Here is a 24888-nt window from a genome sequence, read left to right as displayed (position 1 = left end):
ACCCTGTCTGTTATGAATTTGCTGGTGGAGTATGGAAATGGAATCCAACAGTAACTCTTTTAAAAGGTTCAGTTTTCAAAAGAGTGACTGAAGCTGTGACTAGAAAGGACTCCAGGTGCAATGGTTCTATACTCTCCAGCCATAGCCTTTATACCTGCGCACAAAAGATTTATTTTTTCTCCCCTCTCCCCTGGCTGGCGCACACAAAGGTAAATTTAGACCATTATAGTATGTGTGCACTTCAGGACTGTATTCAGAACTGCGCACAGGCCATTGTACCCGGGCACCCCACAGCTGTCTCTCCAGCACCCACTCCATTCCTCCACGTCCTCTCTCACTCTTTGGAAAACATAGAACACCATTAATCATGAAACCTGGGTTTGCCTTCCCCTCATTCATACAGTAGTTTCTTTAGTAGTTACTGTCCCTACACCTATTAGAATCTCTGTGTGTGTGTGTGTGTGTGTGTGTGTGTGTGTATGTGTGTGTTGTGAGGGGAAAATGAAAGAGGGACCTTAACCTTTCTGATTTGATACTTGTGTTTCTGTAAGATTTCACACTTTTGAATGGACTCTCCTGTGTTTAGCCTAGCTTATAATGTTCCTTATAATTGATACTTCTAATGCAGTGTGAATTCATTCTTTCTGTTTGACACTAATCTAGTTCTTAAAGTTCTTATTATTTGATACGTCTGTTTCAATAACTAATGTTCCGATGGCAAATCATGTGTTGTATGACGTTAGAAATGTTCCTAATGTCCTTGATTCTTAAATAACCCATTGTATTGACCAAGTCATGTGTATGTGCAGAGAGGGTGTAATGATACAATGATACAATGAGATTATGATACTGTGTGAGGTATAAATGTGTGTGTGAGAAACAACTGATAGTCTCTTGGGTGCACAGACTTTGTCTCTGTATCCTGATTGCCTAATGCATATGAGACCTCTCTGCGCAGATTAATAAACTACTAACGAGAAAGACAAACCTTATTTCAGACTTTTGACAGACATTTAAGCTAAAAATTCTTCCACAGTTTGTGTGGGAACTGGCAGGAGGAAAAAAATAAATGAACAAATAGATAAATAAATAAATTAATTAAAATGAATAAATAAGTGAAATAGGAACGTGGGTGCCAGTCAGCTACTAAAAGCTAGTGGTGAAAGAAAGGAGAAGAGAGAGAAAGGAGAAGAGGAGGAGAGGAGGAGAGGAGAAGAGGGATGTGTACGGCGTGTGGGTGAAAAGCGCTGATTTCCTTATCTGCACCACCGGCCGGCGGCCGCGATTAGCCAAGTGGCTCTCTCTCTCTCTGCCGCGTGTCCTTCTGCCGCTGCCAGCCTGCGCTCGGGGGCCAGTAGTGGGCCGTGTCGCACGTGCGCTCACAGGGAAGGAGGAGGAAGCGGGATGGCACTGGTCGCGCCTGCATCCTAGATTCCACCGCTACGGCAGCAGGTGCTGGGCACTGATTAAACAGCCTCCAGCCAGTGCCTACACGGGGCACACCTTGAGCTGAGCTGCCAGCGCCGTGATTGGCACCTTCAACAGCAAGACCTCTATAAATGGGATGGAGGGCTTTAGGGTTTCTTTATCTGAGGGGGTGAGAGCGGACCCAAGTTTAGAATTTTGTGTATTTATTTATTTACTTATTTATTCAAGTGTATTTTTTTATCTACTTGCTTACTTTCTTATGTAGGAAAGATGTAATCTTTAAGGACATAAATGCAAAATGTACACTCTCATAAAATACACAGGTGTGTACACACACACACACACACACACACACACACACACACACACACACACATACTGTACACACACACACACACAGACAGACACACACACACATATACTGTTCACACACACACACACACACACACACAACCAAACCACATACAAACGCCTCATCAACCAGCCATGTTCACTTATGTTGCAACTGAAAACCTGTTGTATGGGTTGTTGTCTGTTAACAGGTGTGACCTACAGGAGTGTTACATTTGAATCTACACCGGTAGTGTGACAGTGTGTGTTCGTGGCGTTGGACAAATTAAGCAGCTCTACTTACCACTTAACATAGCTTTCACACACACACACAGACACACTCACACGCACACAGAGACACTACCCCCTCCCCTCCCAGCCTCTCTGTCCAGGAATGTGTCTACAATGCATGCCACCACCCTCTTGTCACCAAACTTTGTCTAAGGATCCCAGTAATGACAGAGCAGCCTCCTCATGCGTGCTATTGGGCTTTCTGCTGTGGGCTGCTTGGCATCTAAAAAGAGTTGTAAGTCGCTTTGGTTAAAAGCACATAGTCTATGTGTCTTTACAGGGTAATCACAGGGTAATCAGATCACACCTTGTTATCACACACATACAGTATCTAATATGACATCTAAAATGGTTCTAGAGTGCACAGTGTTTGATGCCATGGAGGGAAGGGTGGGGTAAATCAAGGATGAAATTCTTACTGTAAATCTTGCATAATCTGAGAGTGAAGTAATGTTGGTTCTTACAGTTTGTGATATCGTATAACAGATTATTTCACAGCACAGTATTTCATCCTGTCCCGTTACCCGTTATCTTATCTCTGTCTGGGCGGGCACATTATAAGTATATAAGTATAAATGGACGTCATTTTTCACATAACCGAGCTGTCCATTCATTGTAAACGGAGAAGCACCATGGCCTAATAAATAGCTAAGATATGGACCACAGGAATGGCTATGATGCTATCAGCACTCATGCACATTTTGAAATGACACTGTACGTGCGGGCTGACATTTTGATGTGTGAAATGGGCAGGTGTGTGATATCTGAGAAACATACACACACACACACACTTTCTTCACGTTCTGTTGGCTTGTATTTAGCCTAAGGATGATCTGCGCTCAATACTGGTATTACAGGTTTTTTTTCTCTAAAGACAGCTGTAGTGTTATAGTGTGTGTGTATGTGTGTGTGTGTGTGTGTGTGTGGAAGAGAGAGAGAGAGAGAAAGAGAGAAAGAGCTATATGCAGGTAGAGAGCTTTTTGGGAGGGTGTTTTCATGCGTGTTGTAAACAGAGTTCAAAAATACAGTATTTTATTGCAAGCAACACACACATGAGCAACACACATATGAGCATGGTGTGCTCAGGTGTGGAGGGAAATGCAAGCCTACCTCTGAAGCCAAACTCATGGCCTTTTTATCCACGTCCACTCAGGTGTGGACATAGGAGGGATATAGGAGTGGGCATGTGTGCGAGTATATTTGTGTGTGTGTGTGTGTGTGTGTGTGTGCGTGCGTGCGTGTGTGTGTGTGTATGTGCACGGGCAGGAAAGTGCATATCCGTTGGCATTTTTGGTGTGTTTGGTCAGGTTATGGGCCTGTGCATGTCCTATTTTTCTCGCCAAGAAAGTAGTTCAAAACAGGATGAGTGCTTCTTCTGCAATCTTCATCTTATAACTCAGTTCCTAGAAGAGAGCAGCAGTGGTATCTCAGGTTCAGCAATCAAACATCAAAATTCACCTCTCTTCAGATTAACACACACACACACACACACACACACACACACAGGACATGAAGAGAGGGGGTTACAGGCTAAAAAGTTGATTCATTTTGTTAAATGGCCTGAGGGAAAGAGGGCTTCTCACTGTTGCCAATTGTGTGTGTGTGTGACTGTGCATGTATGTGTGTGTGTTTGTGTGTGTGTGCGTGTGTGTGTTTGTATGTGTGTGTGTGTGTGTCTGTGTTTGTGCATGTCTGCATATGCATACGCATACGCTCTATGCAAATTACACAGAGGTACTTTTAAAAAAAGGTTCACATTTTAAGAGAGTTGTGAAGTAAATAACATTATATGTACAGGCATGTACAGTATGGATCTTTTAAATACTGTAAGTGCTTGGCTTCCATGTTAGACTCCTGAACTAGATTTGCAGGTTGCAGCTACTGTTTCATTTGTCTTTTGGAAGGTGCATTTGTCACATGAGTTGACACACTGTGTTTCACAAACATGCTGAACATGTTTGTGGAGTTAATGTTGCATTCATGTGATTTCCTATTTGTTTTGGCAGTGAAGAATAGTGATGAAAGACTTTTGGCTTCTTATTGATTCCCTCACACGCACATAGATTAGGCTCCACTCTTTTAGATGGACAGGTTGTAACCGCGCAAACACACACATCAAAGGTACACAGTTGTAAAAATGCACACACATAAAAAAAGATAGCTATGATTTTCGTGTTTGTGTGTGTGTGTGTGTACGGTGTGTGTGTGTGTGTGTGTGCGTGTGTGTGTGTGTGTGTGTGTGTGTGTGTGTGTTCGTGTCCATGTGCGCGTGCACGCACACATGTGAGAGAGACAGAGAGAGATTCCACATGAAATTCCAATGAACTCATAAATTGTATTCATGCACATGAGTGATGTAGGGTTAACAAGACAATTATCTGCAGAGACAGGATCTTGTTTCGCGAGTCATGTGTGCACATATGTTTATAACTAAGTATGAGAGATATAAATACAGCTTCAATCGTGCTGGTCATTAAAGTGCTACAGGTGCCACAAGGATTGATTGTGTGAATGGATACATAATAATTTACAGTCTATGAACAACAGGTGTAGGCTGACATCCAACAGGATAATAAAGAACAGTATGTCTATTTGGTGAAGGCATACAGACCTCCACGTTCTGCTTTACATTCCCAGTTCCAAGTGATGTGGAATTGTGGTTCTGCTTGTAAATGTTTTCTTGTTTATTGTCTTTTAAGCTTTCCAGCTTGTTTTCGTTTTCCCTTTTTTGTGTGTTTCTCCCCCACACTCAATTTTACTGCGTTGTGATCAAAGCCGCCCGTCTGACACAAGATGCCCAGTGAGAAGCACAGAGAATATGAGGGGGATTGGGCGAGGAGCAGTGGGAACATGCTGCCGTGGACGAATCGCCAGGAGAGGCTATCTATCTGTCATCTGGCTGGGGAGATATTTGTTTGCCGATTTACAAGCTCAGACGAGAGCACCTGAACTGCTGAACTAGTTGTATGTATCTTGTTACTTTTTTTCCTCTGAATCCAGCAGGCGTCTGATGCCGGGGTGAGTCCGACCTCTAAATGAAATACTTCCCTGACCTCCAGCATGTTGAGGTTGAGCTGGGTTTTTTTTTTTTTTTTTTCGGTGAGGTTTATCAGCATGTGGAAAGCGTCAGCTGTATATTTTCTGTTCAGAGTGCAGGACAATTATTCATGCGCTCCAGGCTGCATTATTCTGTTGTTTTTATTGGCAAGGCCCAACACCATGAGATCAAGGCTGTTAGAGGCAGCAGTCTAAGGTCACCTACACACTCATTCTGTGTTAGTATACAAATCTCTCTCTCTTTACTGCTGGATCTGAAATGAGATTATAGCTGGGCTTAGTGTGATCCAGTGCACCAAGCCTCGTCGGTCCTCTTCTGGCTACTTAAATGGAGCCAAGTCCAGGAGTGTATCAGGATCTGGTGAGGTGCCAGATCCAGACGAGGCGTTCCCACTGGAGTCAGCCGCTATCTAGAAATGTGTGAATAACTGACGGTTTGGTATGTGTGTTATCAAATTTGTGGTTTCATTTGTGGATTTGTGTGTGTATGTGTGTGTTTATGTGCATTTGTGTGTGTAAGTGTGTGTGTGTGTGTGTGTGTGTGTGTGTGTGTGTGTGTTTGTGTGTGCGTGTGTGTGTCAGTGTGCTTTTCTTTTGCTTTTGTGTGTGTGTGTGTGTGTTTACTTTCATGTCTGTGGTTATGTTTTTCATGAGTGTGTGTGTGTGTCTGTGGGTTTTTTTGTGTGTGTGTGTGTGTGTGTGTGTGTGTGTGTCTTTGTGATGAACCTCTGATCCTCCCAGGTGAGCACATTTGTGGCCTCTCACAAAGGTTCTCATTCAGTGAAAGCTCTTGGATCATATGAGGACGTCTGTGTCCCGATGGTTTCTTGAGCTGTTGAGTTGCCCAGCCCTAGGCTGTCCATATGGCATTGTTTGCGCAGTAGTGAGTTGATGCCTGGCAGGTGGGCTGTGTACAGTGTGTGTGTGTGTGTGTGTGTGTGTGTGTGTGTGTGTGTGTGTGTGTGTGTGTGTGTGTGTGTGTGTGTGTGTGTGTGTGTGTGTGTGTGTGTGTGTGTGTGTGTGTGTGTGTGCGTGCGTTGGCATCCCGTGTGTGTACACCACCAATTTCACTAATGTATCTATGTTGATCTTGACATGCTCATGCTTGGCATATTTCAGAACCTTCTCTTAGCACCTCCGAGGATTTGAATGCCACCCAGCTGACGGGAGAGACAGAAAAAACAAAACATTGAAGAGGAGGACAGAAAGCAAACAATACTATGTACACACAAACTGTTTAAAGCTTTGACATGACAAGCTTATTACTGTGTGCATGCATGCATATGGAGAAACCCTAGTTTCAGCCTCGTGTGTGCATCTGTGAGGACTAAAAGGGCTTTGGGAATTAAGACGATAGTCTTTTTCCTCTCTAAGAGGATTTAGTCAGCTGCTGCAATGCACTGGGCTGTCAGTAATCAAAGCAGTACAAATGCTGTGCCAAGATGCTAAGAATGGCAACCACCTGCACTCGTGTTAGTGTTTTTTAATCACAGCAAACACCTAGGAGTCACATTTAAGTGCTGGGTTGTGCTCTGTGTTTTGTAGTGGAGCCGTAAAGGACAAACAAGTCGCCAGGCGGAGGAGTTATGCTAACTACAGGTCTGGAGTGAGGGTGTCATGGCAGACTTAAGCAGGGCAAGCATTCCTGCTCTTCCTCATCCCTTCATTAATGGACTGTGAATAGCCCCCGATCTGGCTTTATCAGGCTCATTCTCGAAGGCTTACCAAGCCTCTTCTCAGGGAGAGAGGCTTTGCAGACATATGTCTCTGCTCTGGAGTGCTTCAAACTCTTTCTCGCTCTCTCTCTCTCTCTATCTATCTCTCTCTATTCTCTCTCTCTATCTAACTCTATCTCTCTCTCTCTAGTCTCTCTCTCTTTTCCTTTCTCTCTCTGCAGGCTAGGCAGAGTGACGGGGTGTGTGAGAGGTGTTCCTGAAACACACACACACACACGCACACACACTCACACAAACGCTTTGCCCGGAGGGGTGTAAGAGGGAGGTGGAGGGAGGGGAACACTTTTTTAGTTCCATGTGCGTGTGTGAGACTAGTGTGGAGTGAGTTTGTCTCTCCTGCTGAGGACCACATTTTTAATTGAACCATGGATATTTCTCTTGTCGTGACACTGAAAATTACACAACAGTAAGTACACATTTACATGCATTTTGGCTATGCCTTTTTTAATGATTATGCGTTCAGCAGTGTGTAACAAAGTTAGCTAGCAGAGTAGCATTCTGTGACAGTAGTTTTTGAAGTAAGTTGTGGCCAGCTTGTGGTCTCTAACAGCGGGCTCTGAGAAGACAATCCCTTGGATTTACACACTAAACAACAGGCCATGTGGTCAGCTAGGAGTACCCTGTCTCAGATTAGAAAAGAAGAATCCCCTCTTATGCATGTGTAGTTGTTTTTTTAATGCTTTTGTCTGATCCTTCTGCATTCGATGTTTGTGAAGGTACTGTGATTTCTTTAATTTAGACATCAGATTTTTGGCTTGTATTTACTAGTAAGAATCTTCTTTGACAGAGAGAAAAGGTCTGTTGAAGTAGTGTCCTTGAAAACTGATGTGCAAACGTGTCTGTTTGAGAAGTAAACTCAACATCACATGGTGCTCTTGTCTGCTGTATACAATGCTAAGTCCCTTTCATCTGTCACCTAAGTCAAGCATGGCCCCGTAAAAGTGATTTGCTAACAATCACTCCCTCTTTTGCATGCTTCTCTGACTTTCTCTATTTCTCTGACTTCCTTTCTCTTTCTCTCCCTCTCTGTTTTTATTTATTTTTGTCTGCCCCACTTCATTATTATTAAAGTAAAGATACAGATTAATGATACTGAATGCACTATTGGATAACCAACTTTATCCCCTCAGTTTTTATCTAGTCTACCCTGTACCATGTGAACCCCACTGGATTCTATGGTATTCTATTCCATTCTATTTTTTCCACCATTCTATTGTATTCTACTGTTCTACCATCTATTCTGCTGAGGATTCTGGAATCTCTACTTTGTTACTAATTGATTGGAATGATTAAAGGGCTCCAGTTGACTGAGCTATTTTGATTAATTGTTGTGTTGTTCATTTGGTATATCAGGGTTGTCATCCAACTATAAAACCATACACTTGATTTGCTACCTTTGAAGTTTTGCTGCTACTTCCTTGAACAGGATATGAAATGTGCTACCTTTGAAGTTGACATTGTTTTGTTTACATATTATTATAATTTTACTACTTTCATTACATATGTTTACAATACTTAGATTTGTCTGTAGACAACTTCACCACACTACCACAGAAGTGTCATTCTATTTTGAACATTGTCAGTGGTGTAAAATAGTTTGTTTTTGACGTGAGTGTATGCCCGGTTCGCCTTCACTGTAAGACAATGGTGTTAATGCAAACAACGTTCTTGCTCAAAACTCCACCAATTAATGTAATTATGCTCTCAAACTACATTTTGAACCTGTTAGCTTCTGAAATAGACCTTAGGTTGTTTTTGCTCCGGAACATTCCTTTAATGATGAGCCTCTGTGTTTATTGGACTTCCTATAACACAATTCACTTTGTGGATATTACCCTACACATGTAACCCATTTCAGCTTTTCCTTTGTGCCTTGTGCCAGTATTTGGCCTTCTCTGAGAAAAGGCTGCTTTCCATTTGCAAAATGTCATGAGTCCTGTGTGGCCTTTCACTTTGACTGGAAACATCTACTGGTTTTAGAGACCTTTCAAAAAATCCTCCCCAGCCCTGTTTTTAAGGAGCAGCTAATGGCTGAGGGGACGGACGTGCCAAACACTAGGGTCGGGCCTTTTAAGTGTAACCTCTGGCTACTGCTGTCTGGGCCGTAGGACGCGCTTTGTAGTAGGGAGATGCAGGCAGGTGCGGCCCTTTGTTGCTGCACGTCATGTGACTGAGCGATTAAGTGTGGTATGAACCTTCGGCATGCTGGCACTGGGCAAGCATTTAGTCACTCAACCACAGACAATACCTGTTAATCTGGCATTATCTGCCAAATAATCCTAATGCACAGGATATATATTGTTTTAAAAACAGTTTCCCTTGTCTGCCAGTTGTTGTTGTTTGTTGAAAATGATATGAGTTCTAGTTTTTTTGTTTGGCATTTATGTGAAAAACTCGATAACACTTTACTTGACTGTATCGATATAAGAGTGACATAACACTTTCATGAACACATGACACTGTCATGACACATGAACCCTAACCCTAATCCTAACCTCTAACCCTAATCCTAACCCTAAACCTAACCCTAACTCTAATCCTAACCCTAACTTGTTATGACAAAAACCGAATGACACTTAATGACAGAAGCGTTTTGTCATAAACTTTATGCCATTGTTTATGACATGTTCATGACAGTGTCATGTCACTCTTATGTCGATACTGTCAAGTAAAGTGTAACCAAAAACTCTGATCTAAAGATCTAATAGTACTGAACAGTTTAAAGAAAGGCCAGAGGACTAAAAGGAACATTGTATTCTGTGTATAAGTATAAGTACTCTTTTGATCTCGTGAGGGAAATTTGGTCTCTGCATTTATACCAATCCGTGAATTAGTGAAACACACTCAGCATGCAGTGAATACACAGTGAGGTGAAGCACACACTAATCCCGGCGCAGTGAGCTGCCTGCATCAACAGCGGCGCTCGGGGAGCAGTGAGGGGTTAGGTGCCTTCCTCAAGGGCACTTCAGCCGTGCCTACTGGTCGGGGTTCGAACCCCCGACAACCCTCTGGTTTCAAGTCTGAAGCAATAACCAGTAGGCCACGGCTGCCACTTTCTGTGTATTGACAAAGCACTCATTGATGTGTTGGAAACTTAAAGGAAAACTCTACATAAGAACAACCTGCAGTCTATTATTGGATGATAATGAGTGTATATTTTGTTGGAGACCAAAACAACATTGCAGTTTTGAGTAAGACTGGAATATTAATTTACAACGAAATGGTAGCATAGCCTTTGGTGACAGCTTTGCTTTGCTGATTTACTGCTAAGTAAGTCACCATTTTAAGCCATTAACTAGGCTGCATAGGGTCTCTGCAGACAAATTGAAGTATTTTTACCTGTATGAAAGGGTATAAAAAAGACTGTCAGTCATTGCATTGCCTTGATGTTATTGCAGTTGCTGTCTCTTGTGAGAAGAGAGTGCATATAAGCCAAACTCTCCTCCTTTTGTTTCCATTGGCAGTAGCTTGTGCTGTATTCGGTAATCAACTTGTATGGACTTTTCTCAGCCAGATGGCAACAACCAAAAGGATTTTAGTACTGCACAATACCCTTTCTGTACTCTTACAAATGATTGTTTAGAGTATGGACCCTCTCCACAGTACCACAGATGATATGTTTTTAGAGAGTATGGACCCTCTCCACAGTATCACAGATTGATATTTTGAGCCTTGTCAGTGCCTTTAAAGCTGCAGTTGGCAAGATTTGTTTGATCATATTTATCCAAAAAAATCCCCGGGTTGTTCTTAGACCATAGTTGTCTTTTAATTCAGTTTCAAGCTATTTCCAGCAATCATGAATCACACCTGGCAAAGGAACTACACCATAAAGTACAACAAAATTCTGCTCCATATTATTGCAATCATCATCAGTCTTCTTAATTGAGAATTGTTTTGGACCCTAGAGGTGCAACCAGTGGTTGAAATAAACATTATATTAAACGTTTCAAAAGTGCTGTAAACACATGTTTCTTGTCAACAAAGGTTTTAAATGTTGTTGTTTACCAGTATTCTTAAAGAGTGTTGTGATCAGCACAGCCATTGGTTGTGTACAAAATTGTTTTAGCAGCGCTCCTCAGTCTGTCATCACATAAAGCCCTCCCCATATTTCAGACACATTTCAACCCGTTTCAATGGGAGAGTGAGCAGATGGATCTGTCAGAGCAAATGCAAAGACTCTCAGACTCATCTTGCTGCCGGTCTATGATTACATGGTAAAAACGGCAAAACTGTTTAAAGCTGCTTCTGAAAAGAAAACCCACTCAACACCAGCTGCATGACCAAATAGCTGTAATATTACAGGGAGGCATTAAGAAGCAATAAGTAACATGTCATTCATTTCCCATTTCCTTGCAGCTCTGATGTTTGTTAACCTAAGCCATCATTGGAGCAGTTAAGAGGCCACAGCATTGAAGCAAGATTTGTCCCTCCTGTCACGTCACCCTCATATCGTCAGCTCCGTCACAGTGTGGGTGATGAGGCCGCTGTGGGGTCGTTGCCTGGGCCTCCTCCTGGCCTTGTCGTCCACCGTCTTTGGGCTCCACATCCCCCTAGAGGGTGAGTGTGTGTGTGTGTGTGTGTGTGTGTGTGTGTGTGTGTGTGTGTGTGTGTGTGTGTGTGTGTGTCTACACTCACATTTGTGAGACAGAGGGTGTCATTCTGTTGGAATGTGTTGTTTGTGTGTGTCTGTGTAAGTGTGTGTCTACTATGTCTCTGTCTGTTTGTGTTTGTGTGTGTGTGTGTCTGCACTCACATTCTCCATGAATCCTCACTCTGGCATGTCCTCTTGGTAGATGCTCAGTAGCTCAGTAGCACACGCAGTCCCCTGGCAGACCCAATACAATTCAGTGTGCTGTAGTGGACTGCTGTCATTCCCAACATCTCCCAATTCCTCCAAGTGCTGGATTTATCTGTATCTAATGTCTCTCCTCCAGGGCTCTGGTCCTTCCTGCATCCACTGTATCCATCTCTGCCACTCTGTAACAATTATTCTCCAACCAGACCAACCAACCAGCATTCCATCCGCTCTTTGACTGTTCTCGTTTCTCATTTTTCCTTTTTTTTTTCCAGTGGAACAGCTGCCAACCATCACGGCAAAGGCGCCCAGCTTCTTGATTGCCTTCCCGTTTGATGAGAGTTTCACTCTGAAGTGCGAAGCCAAAGGCAACCCGCAGCCAGCGTGAGTGCAACACTGCATACTACACAAGTGCTACCGTCACTGTATAAGATTTACACTCACTCGGTTAACACATACCACTGGGAGAATGAACTGTCCTGGACAGGGGCATATACAGTATATATGACATACAGTATTTGCCATATACTACAGTACTAAGACATATCCATATTTGTTTTGTTTTACTACATCAATGAGAAACCAGTCAGATTGACTGATAAGAGAGTTTATATATGCTATATGGCATATTACTATTTCTGTTGTGTCTCCAAGTCAGTGAGAAAAAAATCTATTTTTTTTAACCCGTGGCAGATACCGATGGACAAGAGACGGGCAGCACTTTGACCCACGGCGCGATCCTCGGCTTCAGACGCACCCGAACTCTGGGACCTTTGTGATCCCCAACAATAAACACACCTATGAATACCGTGGGAAGTACCGATGCTACGCGTCCAACGAACTAGGAACTGCCATAACAGAGGAGACCCAGTTTATTGTACCCAGTGAGTGGAGCAGCATTGCTACAGCTGAAGCATGCAGGGTTATTTATTTCAAGGTTATAGTATGAAAAAATGACTCTAGAAGTGCCATAGCAAAGATGCCATAACAAAGACTTTTCTCAATTGTCAAGTACATCCTTAGCATTTTTATTATAAGTTATAGAAGATTTCTTTGGCTTGTAGTCACATTCTCCAGGGCCATAGAAACAGCAACAAAGGGCTCAAAATAGACAGACAGGACCGTGATAAAGCACACACTATGCCCCCATAAGTGCTTGGAAGCACTCATAATAAGATGCGAGTGAACCACTTTACCATTGAGCTATTAATGCACTTTGAGCACTTGAAGATAGTTTCCTTGACTTTGTTTTGCCCATGCATAGATGCCCCGAAATTTCCCAAAGAGAAGCTGCCGGCTGTGGTGGTTGAAGAGGGCAAGTCCATTGTTCTGGAGTGCAACCCCCCTGAAGGTATCCCCCCACGCCATATCTACTGGATGACTAACGGTGAGGGCCTACTACAGTACACACGATGCAATCATTACAGCTGTTTTATTCAGTGGATGGTTCAAAGATGCAGTATGACTTGAAAAAGATAGCATCCAATAAAAAGCTGGTGTTCAGAAAAAAGACCAGAAGAACAGAAAAAAATGCAAAACTGGTGCACTGCTCTTTCCTAAGAAAACTCTATTACTTGTGACACCAAAAGGGTGATGTTTTGAGTCAAAGTGCATTTGGTACGAGTAACACATTTTTCTAAGGGAAGAGCAAAATGCCAGTTTTTGTGTTTTTCTGATAAAACCACTTTCCTGTCACTCAAACTAAACTAGACTATACACGACTGTTCTCTTTCATCTGGATGACCACTGGTGAGCAGCACCCACATCAGTCTAACCACAACAACATGGAAAAGGGTTTTTCAGTGGATACTATGCAAGAATCAGACAATCAGACAAATCATTCTCCAGCATAAGCTTATACTATCTGGGCTGGATGTTTTATCTGGTTTCTCAATGCTTAGTGTAACAAAATCAGGAAGACTATGCAGATTTTATCTAATGTGACTTGAGTTACAGGTAAGGTTGGTATAATGGTATAATGTTATAATGTAAGGTATAATGTTGTCTGTTTGTGTGCTCTGTGGGAATTACTCTATGATCTTAGTGTTGATTCTGCCTTGCTCAACCTGTTGACCTACAGGTAAATGTTCGACAGCGGATTTACAAGGATCAACATATTTTCCTAACAGACACACTACTCTACAACGTGAACTAGCCTGAGTGTAGCAATGCAATAATAATCACAAACACAATATGCTAAAACAAATTAATATAATCTAATGCATATTTGCTGCCCCATTTTGAATGCTGAAAAGCACAGACTCATCTCTGGACAAAGCTCTCAGAGCTTAGAATTATTTGGGTCAGCTGTGTGTGCTAGACACTGTTCTCCCTGTTGCTGTCCTCTTTGGCAGTGCTGCAATCAGAGAATGCCCAGACCTTGGCCCTCTTTCAGCTGGCCAACAAGTGATAAGGTGTCGTCCGTCGTCGCTGGTCAGGCCTGCTCGCTCCCGGCCTGAAATGTTCTCGCTCATTAAGACCTGAGTCATGGTCAGGATACAAATACAATACAGACTGTGACACACACTGTGGAGAAATAAATGGGGATGTGAAATGGTTTGCTTGTTGAAAAGTATTTGTCTCTGTGTGTGGGGTGGTGTGTGTGGGGGGGGGGGGTTGTGAGGGAGCTTAAGTATATATTCATATCAAATAATTGAAAGTTTATCAAGAGCTTCTTCAACAGCTTCTGCAGATGAGGCCTAATGGAACTTTTTTTGAAAGTTATGTGCCGTGAATAATTGCCATGGCAACCAGAGTTGACCATGAAAACCGACTACTAGGAGGCAGAGGCATTGTCATGAGTGAATGGGCTAGTTTGCGTCTCAGACGGGACTTTTGGTGAGAGGGAGCAATCCAGGGCAGTCTGAGCCTTTTGGTCCACAGGAAAAATAGGCATAAAAGCCTCATCCTCACAGGCAGTAGTGCCCTTTCTCTGTACAGAAGGGCCTCTTGTGACCCCTGTTTAAAGACAGACTGTGGAAATAAATTCCCTCTTTTTGATGTATTTTTAAGAGCAATTCTTGTTATAGTCTCAAATTCATATGGTGATGTGAAAGACGAATCAACACACCTGTGGTTCCCACAAGCCAGGCAATGCATTAGTGTGTTGGAGGGGGACGAAACACCCAGCACCACATTGCCAACAATATCTTTGAAAGATGCCAGTTGGCATGCTGGCAAGACTTAATCTGGGTGCCAGCTGGGACTTTGTAAGGTTTTTGCATTCTGTTAAGGTAGTTACATGTAGCTCAGTAGTTCTAGACCAAAACTCCTCCTAATGATGATTTAAAATGGAGGGGGAGGGGCATGGCATTATGGATGGCCACAACAGCTCATGTGAATCCTCTCTCTCTCTCTCTCTCTCTCTCTCTATATATATATATATATATATATATATATATATATATATATATATATATATATATATATATATATATATATAAATATAAAGATATTTAACATTTTTCTCTCTCTCACTCTCCTCAGGGCTGCATCATATTGACCAGGATGAGAGGGTGTCCATGGGTCTGAACGGTAACCTCTACTTCTCCAATGCCGTGGTGAAGGACAGTCGCCGTGACTACTGCTGCTTTGCCGCCTTCACCACGATACGCACCATCGTGCAGAAGACAGCCATGTCTCTAGTGGTCAAGCCCAGTGAGTAGGCTCATGACAGGCCCAGGGGGGATCAGAGGGTTAGCTTCAGCTAGTTAGCATCCCAGTTGGTCACTACCCTCGTAAAAAATGGTCTCTGACGTGCTCACTTCCAACCACATTTTCACAAACAAACCAATTAGGTTGCACATTACAGGTGGACACAAAGGTATATTTTCTGTGTATATTGGTTGATGAACTAGTCATTTCCTGCTAAAAGGATCAGCCAATCCACATGGACAACATAACTTATGACCATCTGTAATTCGGCACCTAATTGGCTTGTTTGTGAAAATGTGGTTAGAAGTGAGTAAATCTTGGATGCCATTTTTAAAGACTTTTGGCTGAAATAGCTAGCATGGGCCATTGAAGTTAATGGGGGATGTACTTCCTCGCCTTCTCCAGTTCTATATAATACCTCCATGGTCAGGCCATGTACCCCTCAACTACATATGGCTGAGATTGTAGCGTTGCATTGCAGATATGCAATGGAAATGTTCACAACTCTCTCTCCCATGTTTCAGTAAAAGGTGATGCCGAGTTGGAGGAAGGCAAAAGCACAGGTAAGTATTGTTTAAGCTTAATGACCCAGAAATGCATAAAGTAGTTATTTCAAGCAAGAGTTTATTAACTTGCATGCCTATATACACATGCACACTCACACACACACACACACACACACACACACACACACACACACACACACACACACACACACACACACACACACACACACACACACACACACAGGCCACACATTGCACATACATAGTCTTAACACTTGTGTGAATCCTTCCTAATGATTTGTGGTGAATGGGTTCCTTAGAACGCGAGCCCAGCCTACTGCTGCCCCCTAGTGACCAGTCAGAGGTGCACCTGGTGAAGGGAGACGAGTTGGAGCTCGAGTGCATTGCTGAGGGACTGTGAGTAGCCTGCCTAAAGTTTTTCTTTCTATGTTCAGTCACGGCGCCGCCACTGCTGCAGTTGACTCTAAGATATTACATTTACATGAACATACAGCCTGTACAGTAACTGATGAGTGGCTCCTTGTGTGTGTGTGTGTGTGTGTGTGTGTGTGTGTGTGTGTGTGTGTGTGTGTGTGTACTGTATGTGTGTAGTCTTGTGTGCACTTGTAAATGGCTTTATGTACTGTGCTGCAAAGGAATGTACAACTATTCCACAGTGCAAATGCAGTCTATTACCCATTTGAAACACAATAGTTGTTTATTTAAGCTAATAAGCCCTGAGAGGCCGTAGGTTACACTGATTTTAGAACAGCTAGAGGCGTTGTTAGGCACGACACGCTAGAGTTCTTCCGCCAAGAAATATATTTCCTCTACCTGAATGGTTGCCGAGCAACTTTGAGACGCAGCTACTTTAACTTTTGTATCAAGTTATGGTAGCGCAATAATATAGAATGAGATGCAGTCAAGGTGTATGTTTGTGCTGGATTTTACAACAGCATCGAACACGATTCAGCCAGTCATAATCAAGGACTGGAACTATCCATTTTAGAAAGTAATAGTAATAACAAACACTTCAGTTCAAGGAGTCAATCATCACCTGCCTTTCATTCACCATGAACAGACACAGCGAATGAATGATCTTCATATCGACTCTTATTTTATAAACATGCATGAGGTATTTTATTGTAGTAAATGTCATTCTATATTTGATTGGTGGGGTGTTTGTTGCCTATGCACACCAGACCCACTCCCTTGTATGAGTGGACCAAACTGGGCGAGAAACTACCCGAGAGGACCAACATAAAGAATTTTGGGAAGCTGCTGACCTTGGCTAAAGTGAAGGAAGAGGACGATGGAGTGTACAAGTGCACAGCAAAGAACAGTCTGGGAGAGAAGTCCCACTTATTCAGGGTGTCTGTTGAAGGTGAGAGGGTCAGACAAACTTCTATACGAGTCCTAATTGAAATGATTGAAGGATTGCTAAATTTAGATTGGATAGGATTGGATAGTCTTTAATATCCCCTATTGGCAATTTGGATTACAGCAAGTATCCAGCACAAATACACTCAATTAACATAAAACACAAGATAATAAATAAGAACATAATACACATATTCAAAATTGTAGTATGATTCAGCAAGATTGTAATATGTTTCAGTCTGGATGTAAACCCAGAATGAATGTAAACAAACACTTAGCATACAGTCTCACAGAATTAATCTGAGCTATTGGCATGTTTTTTTTTTGCTGGGTATTGTGTGCTTATATTTATTTCTTAAGACTAAATAGTTGAACAGACAATGCTTCTTCTTTTAAGGAATTTTTTTGGAACAGGAAGCATATTTGATGTTGTAGTTACTGATAATAAACTTGTGGTCTTATATATATCCTCAGAGCCACCTCGCTGGGCCGAGCGGACTCCCCAGGATCAGCTGGTCACCATCGGGTCGGACGTGCAGATCAAGTGTGCCACCGCTGGCAGACCCAGGCCCACTGTCACCTGGAGGATCAATGGACAGCTCATTGGAGGTATGTGGCTGACTGAAAACAGACAAACAGAGCCAGCGATGAGACAAAACACAGTTAGTTTTTGCTCCTCACCAGCACGGTCCAGTGCAGATAAACAGAGACAGAGGGCAGTGATGAGAGTCTGGAGGACTGTGAGAAAAGCCAACCTAGTCCAACTATGCCACCCTGGAGTTGTTGTAAACAACTGACCCAATGATCCTCATTTTATAATACCTGACGAAGATCTGTGACAAGGAAACGTTGCTATGAATGAAAGTTTCTGGAAGCGTCTAATGTGCAGATCCTTCCTTTGATTTGAGTTTTGATCTAGCACCTGTTGAAGTTATTGGATGTGTGTTCCCTGTAGTCTGTTTTTTCTCAAACAATTGACCCCATCCTTATAACTGATGAGTAATTGAAACTAATAGTCCATCTATGTTTTAAGATCCCAAAGGTTATTGGCACAAATCTTAGAGTTGTACAACTACTCAGAAAAAAAGCCAATCAAACCATGTTATTGTTCTTTTGATTTTTTTTCATCACCACCACAGAAAAAAAGGGTACATGGCAAAAACGTGTAATTGATCTTGCATTTCTGCTTATCACATCAGACAGAAAGAGATGTGAGAATAACAGATGATAAGTCTTTGATTTTGCTCATCAGGGGGCCACTACTGTGTCCAGGCTCTGACACTGATAGCCTTGGTCACCCCACAGCAAATTGGACTGATTCTCCGTCTGTTTCAAGTCTCTCACCCGCCCTTCACTCTTCTGTGCTTTCTCCTCTGTCTTTTTGTGCTCAGATATGACCGTGCCTAACGGGCGAGTGTTTGATGACACTATTATGCTGCACCAGGTCCAGCGCAGCGACACTGCTGTCTACCAATGTCAGGCCTCCAACCGCCACGGCTCCATCATGGCCAACGTCAACCTCATGGTGCTCAGTAAGTGTCTGGTCAGAGGTGGCCGAGCAGGGGGGGTGGACGGGAGAGATAGGGAGCCTTCAGTCGGCTCATTCGATGGCTTGCAATGTCGTGAAAGGTCCCAGAGTTTGGGTGATATATTACAGATAGCTGTGAAGTTGTTCTGGAATGTGTGGATAGGGTGTTTGTCTCTGATGATTCTTTTGGGTAACACTTTACTTGGCTAGTCCGCCCACAGAGTCTTCAACAGATCATCTGTTAAGATTCAATCCAATCCGTGAATTAGTGAAACACACTCAGCACACAGTGAACACACAGTGAGGTGAAGCACACAATAATCCCGGCGCAGTGAGCTGCCTGCAACAACAGCGGCGCTCGGGGAGCAGTGAGGGGTTTCAGTGCCTTGCTCAAGGGCACTTCAGTCGTGCCTATACTGGTCGGGGTTCGAACCGGCAACCCTCCGGTTACAAGTCTGAAGCGCTAACCAGTAGGCCACGGCTGCCTGAACATCACCAATCTAGCCAAATCCAAGCCCTAACCTAAACCTTAACCATAAATTGTAATTAACAGAGAGTCAACAGATACTTTGTTGATAATCTGAGCATCTGTAGATAGTCTGAAGGCGGATTCTCCAAGTAAAATGTTGCTACATGTAGATGCCAAAAAACTTTAAAGATTTAAGGTTACACTCATTGAACCAGTTGTTATACATCTGTCATGCTAGATGCCGAACACTGTAAGTCTTCCACAATGAAACATTTCCTGTTGTATGACATTGTCATGTCAACACTGAAGTTAATTATCATGAAATCTCTGGATATTTGCACATAGCAGTACAAACATAGCAGTACAATAACAGTGCATATTAATAGTCACTAATGCTAACTAATTAAAGGAAATGGCATTGGCCCTGGTGTGTTTATGCCATGAGAAACGAATGTGTCAGACTGTCGGCTTCTATCTCCGCTATGCTCACCTGCGAGCCTGATCATTGATTATGTGCCTGCAGACATCCGTCCTTTGATCCTGACGAAAGACTACCTGGAGTACTCAGCAGTGCAGGGCAAACACGTGGTCTTGTACTGCAAGGTCTTCAGCTCGCCACCAGCTCATATTATCTGGTGAGTTCATAGACGAGATCATTTGCTCAGTGAAAATGGCACAACCGTCTATAGAAATGTACAAATTGGTTTTGAGGGCCTCCATTTTTATCACAAAAAGGAAGAAGGTCTGCACATTGTACGGCTCCAGAAAGAAGAATCTCTTATTTTCTCTTTTCCATTTTATCAGTGTATATGTTTTCACCATTTCATAAAACATGCAATGTTATCTGATCACTGTTACCAATGTTCAGACACACATGTGGTTGAAGGAGGGATCAGGCAGATGATAATGACATATTGAGGACTTCTTTGTTGATACCTAAGCTGTGTCCTAGAGCGAAGGACAAAAAGAGAGATAGAGTAGCAGAGAGATAGAAAGAGAAAGAGAGAGAGAGAGAGGCATATAATAGGTGTTAAAAACAGCCTGAAAATAGCATAATAATGCACCATGGTGAAAGATTTAACACAATTTAACATTTATGACCACACTGTAGGTGTACTAAAAGAAAAAAAAAATGTAGCATCCTTATTTACTCCTCAAGCCACCATCTAACCTGTTCTAACCTGTAAATCAAGTCGGTTTATTTACACATAAAGCACAATTAAAGCAATAGTGTTAACAAGTTAAACAGGTGATATGTCCATATAATACAATACAAAAGGAATAACCCTTCCTGTGTTGGGGATGTTGTCTGGCAGGACCTCAGGTGAGACCGGAGCTATTGTGGGAGGCGGACGATTCTCTGTGCTTGCGGACGACGGCTCTCTGTTGATCAAAAGCGTGGAGGGAGGCGACTCCGGACAGTACACCTGCCAGGCCTCCAACTCAGAGGGAGTGACAGACATCACGGCCAAGCTGGAGATAAAAGGTATTGGCATCCGGAGAGAACAAACACTGCTTGTTTCCCCGCTAACATATTCACAGAGCTGTCAGGTGTGGTGTTCTTATAGCAATGTTTTTACATGTGAGGCTTTTCAGATTGCTTGGTTGTGGAGTTGATGCGTTTGACACCTTAGAACAATCAGTGGCTTTCCTCTCTTTCCTCTCTTCTCCTTTCCTCTCCTCTCCTCTCCTCTCCTTTCCTCTCTTCTCCTCTCCTCTCCTCTCCTCTCCTTTCCTTTCCTCTCCTCTCCTCTCCTCTCCTCTCCTCTCCTTTCCTCTCTTCTCCTCTCCTCTCCTTTCCTCTCCTCTCCTCTTGTCTCCTCCAGATCCGACTCGGATTGTTGAGCCCCCACAGGACTTGAAGATTCTGCGTGGCACGATGGCCCAATTTATTTGCCAAGCGGACTATGACAGGAGCCTCCGGAGGGAGCTTGAGATCCTTTGGGCGCGAGATGGCGAGGAGACATACCTCAATTCCACAGAAGACGCGCGGTAAGAGTGCCACCCAGACTGGCGACCCGCTACAAGTTGGCACAGTGTTATTGAACAGTGATGATGAATGGTTCTGCCGCCCGTGCGGGTCCGTTCTGTGTTGTGATTGCCAGTTCTTTATATACACTAGGGCTTCATGTTGTGTGGCTGTGATGTCTTTCCATTAGAACCATTCAGCAGTGGAATTGTAACTTTTTTGTCTGAATCCTTTATGCAATTGAAATATGATCTAATAACTCCTTTCCTCATTGTAAGGAGGTTAATGGATTGATTGATTGATTGATTGATTGATTGATTGATTGATTGATTGGTTGATTGATTCACAGTTATGATAGAATGTGTCAGCCTGTGAGTCGAGTGTGAAGATAGTGTTGGTTTTATAGGTTTTCTGTAGACGACGGGATTCTGCAGATCTCCAACGTGAGTCACAGTGATGAGGGCTTGTACTTATGCATCGCCAGGACGACCTTGGACCAGGACAGAGCCACTGCATATCTCACAGTACTGGGTAGGTCAACCTCCAGCTCCACTCCTCACTGACTAAACACCTACAGTGTGCTATCCGTGACCTAGAAAAGATCCCCAGTCAGTGGAATATTCTGTGTGTTTCTTAATCACTATTGCAGCTATTTGAACTCAAAACAAGGGTCAGACGCCCTGTGTATTTCATATTCTCTCTGAACGCAATCCTGCTGTCTCATTAGCGATCAGCGTTTTGCTTACCCATCTCGGTGATATTTCTCGCTGCAGTAATTGCGCTCATCATTTTTAACTCAACGGAACTCTAATGATTCCTCCGTCTCTCTCCTCCTTCTCCTCTCATCTCTTCCCCTCTCCACTCCTCTCCTCACCTCTCCTCTCCTCTCTTCTCCTCTCCTCTCCTCCTCTCCCACCCTCTTCTCTCCTCCTCTCCTTGCTTCTCCTCTCCTCTCTTCCTCTCCCATCCTCTCCTCACCACCTCTCTTCTCTCCTCTCCTCTCCTCTCCTCTCCTCTCCTCTCCTCTCCTCTCTTCCCCTCTTCTCTCCTTGCTTCTCCTCTCCTCTCCTCACCTCTCCTCTCCTCACTTCTCCTCTCCTCTCCTCTCCTCTCCTCTCCTCGCTCCTCCTCTCCTTTCCTCTGTATGTCCCATTGCAGATGTCCCTGAGGCGCCCAAGAACCTGGTGCTTGCAGAGAAAAGAGGGCGCAGTGTCAGGCTAAAATGGACACCTGGCAAAGAACACAACAGTCCCATCACTGGTAATCACCCAGCCCCTCTCAGCAAATAGTTTAAAGCAGCACAAATACATTTTTGAGAGATAGCCAACAACAGGGCTTAACCATGAGTTGCCCCAGGAAAAGTGTCCCTGTAATTGGTCTCTGTGAGTTGCTCTTAATAAGAGCATCATCTACATGGCTGTAAATCAGAGAATCAGAACCCTACCTACTTTGTCTGGACTGATGGTAGTTTCGGGGTTTGTGCCGTCCAGAATTCGCCATCGAGTACGAGGAGAACCAGTGGGACCCCGGGAGGTGGCGTGAGCTGGAGAGAGTACCGGGCAACCACGTGTCTGCAATGCTGATGCTGCAGGGCCACATCAACTACCAGTTCCGCGTCTCTGCCATCAACGACCTGGGCCAAGGGCCGGCCAGCAGACCCACGGAGAGATACAAAACCCAGGCCACAGGTCAGTCTGACCACATGTCCACTTATTTCAACACAACACTTATTTCGCTCCTGGCCGTGTCTCCGTAATGGTGTTCACAGTGATCACACCATTTCTCTCTTTGTCTGTCTTCCTCTCTCTCTCTCTCTCTCTCTGCAGCTCTTGCCCTTTCTAACCATCTTTCACTCTAGCACTACTCACCTTTTCTTTCCATCTCCCATTTTCTCATTTCTAACACTTATTTCTCTTCACTCAACTTCCCCATAAAGGTGTCCTTTTCTATCTCCTCTCACGTTTTATTTCTCACTCTCTCCACTGACACTCATTTCTGCTTTATAGTTGATTTCTCAGGTTCTTCATTCAACACCTTTCTTCCTTAAAAAACAATCCATGCATCTCTCCGTCTCTTCTTCTGTTTCACATCCCTCTCTCACTCTCTCTCTCCATCCATCTCTCTCTCTCTTTCTCTCAATCTCTCTGTCTGTCCATCCGTCTCTTCATCCATCCGTCTGTAGACTTTCTCCCCCCCAGGGCTCTCAGTTCTCCTTGAACTTTCACAAAGCTGCTTGCTCATGGACTTTTTAAGGTTTACACTCAGATTAGACCGCCTCAGTAAATCCTCATGCGCATTTTAATGCCCCAATAAATTGGGCAATACCTTTTACAGTGCAGTTTATTATCATTACTCGTGATTTACCACGCTGCCACCGTAAATCCGTGCGGCGCTATTGATTTTGGCAAACGCGTCGCCAGGATCAGATTGAGCCGACAGTTTGTCTGGTGTGTGTCTCCTAACAGAGCCGGACAGGAATCCAGAAAACATCAAAATTGAGGGTCACCTGCCAAATCAGATGGACATCACTTGGGAGGTATGGCATCATACTATACCACCACCAACATCAGATGAAAAATGTTTGCCAGCTATGTTGTATGTCAGCGATGTACCCATCAGCTGTCAAGACAGACTGCGTTCCTAGGCTGCATCAGAGTAGTGGTAAAAGTAAATGATGGATTCATTTGTATCATAATGCTTGTTTGCACATTCACCACATTCATGTTCTCTAAGGGGAATGAAATGAAGACAGATTTGCAGTTAAGTGACAGAAATGCCCCTGGGTAGCTAAAATTGGCAGTGTAATAAACACTGATGTTCTTATTATTTTGATTTGATGAATGTTAGTTGGTATTCAATGTTAGTTATGTCATAAATTGATTTTATTAACAGCCTCGATAACTTCATTCTGCAGCACAGCAACTAATGTCTTCAGAAGTTCAATTAAATTCTATCTTTATTGCCGGCTCAGAAGAGTCCATAAATAGCAATAGAAAAATAAAAGACAGAATATTATTATTATATTAATATTGATACTACTACTACTACTTCTACTACTACTACTACAACTATTACTACAGAGATAACTGCCCAAAGCGGGTGTAAAAGTTCATTAGAGTTTGTGCGTGTGCCCCTGCTGTGTGTGTGTGTGTGTAGCCACTGCTGCCGGTGGAGCACAACGGCCCCGGGCTGGAGTACAAGGTGAGCTACCGGCGGTTGGGCGTGGACGACCGCTGGACAGAGCAGATGGTCAAGAGGCACTTGTTTGTGGTGAAGAACACGCCCACGTTTGTGCCCTATGAGATCAAGATCCAAGCCCACAACCAGGAAGGTTGGGGGCCAGAGCCCAAGGTGGTGACTGGCTACTCGGGAGAGGACGGTGAGTGTTGTTGTGTTTCGCTATGGTAACGGACAAGCAGTGCTTAAAGTTCTCCAACACCCTCTCAGAACGTCATCTGGGTTGCTTCAAATTTGAAAATAGATAGGTATATTTCATGGCTTCAAAAATGTCTGATGCCTTAAAGCACAGAACGTTCCCTTTGCTTTAAGCCCTGAACAAATGATGAAACTTGGATTGTGCTCAGTTCCACCCAAACTGGCTCAGATCTAGCCTCGGTCTGGCCCTGATCCGTTGTGTAGTCGACTGTGATCTGTTGTGGTTATTGCCTGTACGCCACTGTGGACAAGCTTGACAGGAACTGCTGTTGTAATTTTGGTTGCCCATCCCCTCTGAACAAATGCTTTG

At 43.5% G+C, this 24888-nt stretch overlaps 1 protein-coding gene across 3 annotated transcripts in view; it reads left to right on the top strand.

The window, feature by feature from the left end:
- Nucleotides 1-24888, top strand: part of chl1a (cell adhesion molecule L1-like a) — a 70686-nt gene that overhangs the window by 14512 nt on the left and 31286 nt on the right. For 2 of the 3 annotated variants that reach the window (XM_076277115.1, XM_076277117.1), the window contains exons 2-19: nucleotides 11199-11399; nucleotides 11913-12021; nucleotides 12331-12521; nucleotides 12902-13024; nucleotides 15124-15294; nucleotides 15816-15854; nucleotides 16118-16214; nucleotides 17000-17181; nucleotides 17652-17786; nucleotides 18569-18709; nucleotides 19698-19809; nucleotides 20491-20660; nucleotides 21001-21166; nucleotides 21550-21674; nucleotides 22302-22403; nucleotides 22634-22831; nucleotides 23609-23679; nucleotides 24300-24522. In XM_076277115.1, the coding sequence (XP_076133230.1) occupies nucleotides 11318-11399; nucleotides 11913-12021; nucleotides 12331-12521; nucleotides 12902-13024; nucleotides 15124-15294; nucleotides 15816-15854; nucleotides 16118-16214; nucleotides 17000-17181; nucleotides 17652-17786; nucleotides 18569-18709; nucleotides 19698-19809; nucleotides 20491-20660; nucleotides 21001-21166; nucleotides 21550-21674; nucleotides 22302-22403; nucleotides 22634-22831; nucleotides 23609-23679; nucleotides 24300-24522 (2437 nt within the window). In that variant the 5' untranslated portion in view covers nucleotides 11199-11317. Of the gene's footprint in view, nucleotides 1-7118; nucleotides 7249-11198; nucleotides 11400-11912; nucleotides 12022-12330; nucleotides 12522-12901; nucleotides 13025-15123; nucleotides 15295-15815; nucleotides 15855-16117; nucleotides 16215-16999; nucleotides 17182-17651; nucleotides 17787-18568; nucleotides 18710-19697; nucleotides 19810-20490; nucleotides 20661-21000; nucleotides 21167-21549; nucleotides 21675-22301; nucleotides 22404-22633; nucleotides 22832-23608; nucleotides 23680-24299; nucleotides 24523-24888 lie in introns of those variants that run through there. The other variant, XM_076277116.1, reaches the window with a different exon arrangement.

This window comes from Alosa pseudoharengus, unplaced genomic scaffold, assembly GCF_046254945.1.
Source record: "Alosa pseudoharengus isolate Yale_2024_CS ecotype anadromous, Long Island Sound unplaced genomic scaffold, YU_APseudo_1.1 YU_APseudo_1.1_scf_9, whole genome shotgun sequence".
NCBI classification, from domain to species: Eukaryota; Metazoa; Chordata; class Actinopteri; order Clupeiformes; family Clupeidae; genus Alosa; species Alosa pseudoharengus.
Note: the sequence above shows the minus strand (reverse complement) of the source record. Positions and strands in the feature narration are given on the sequence as shown.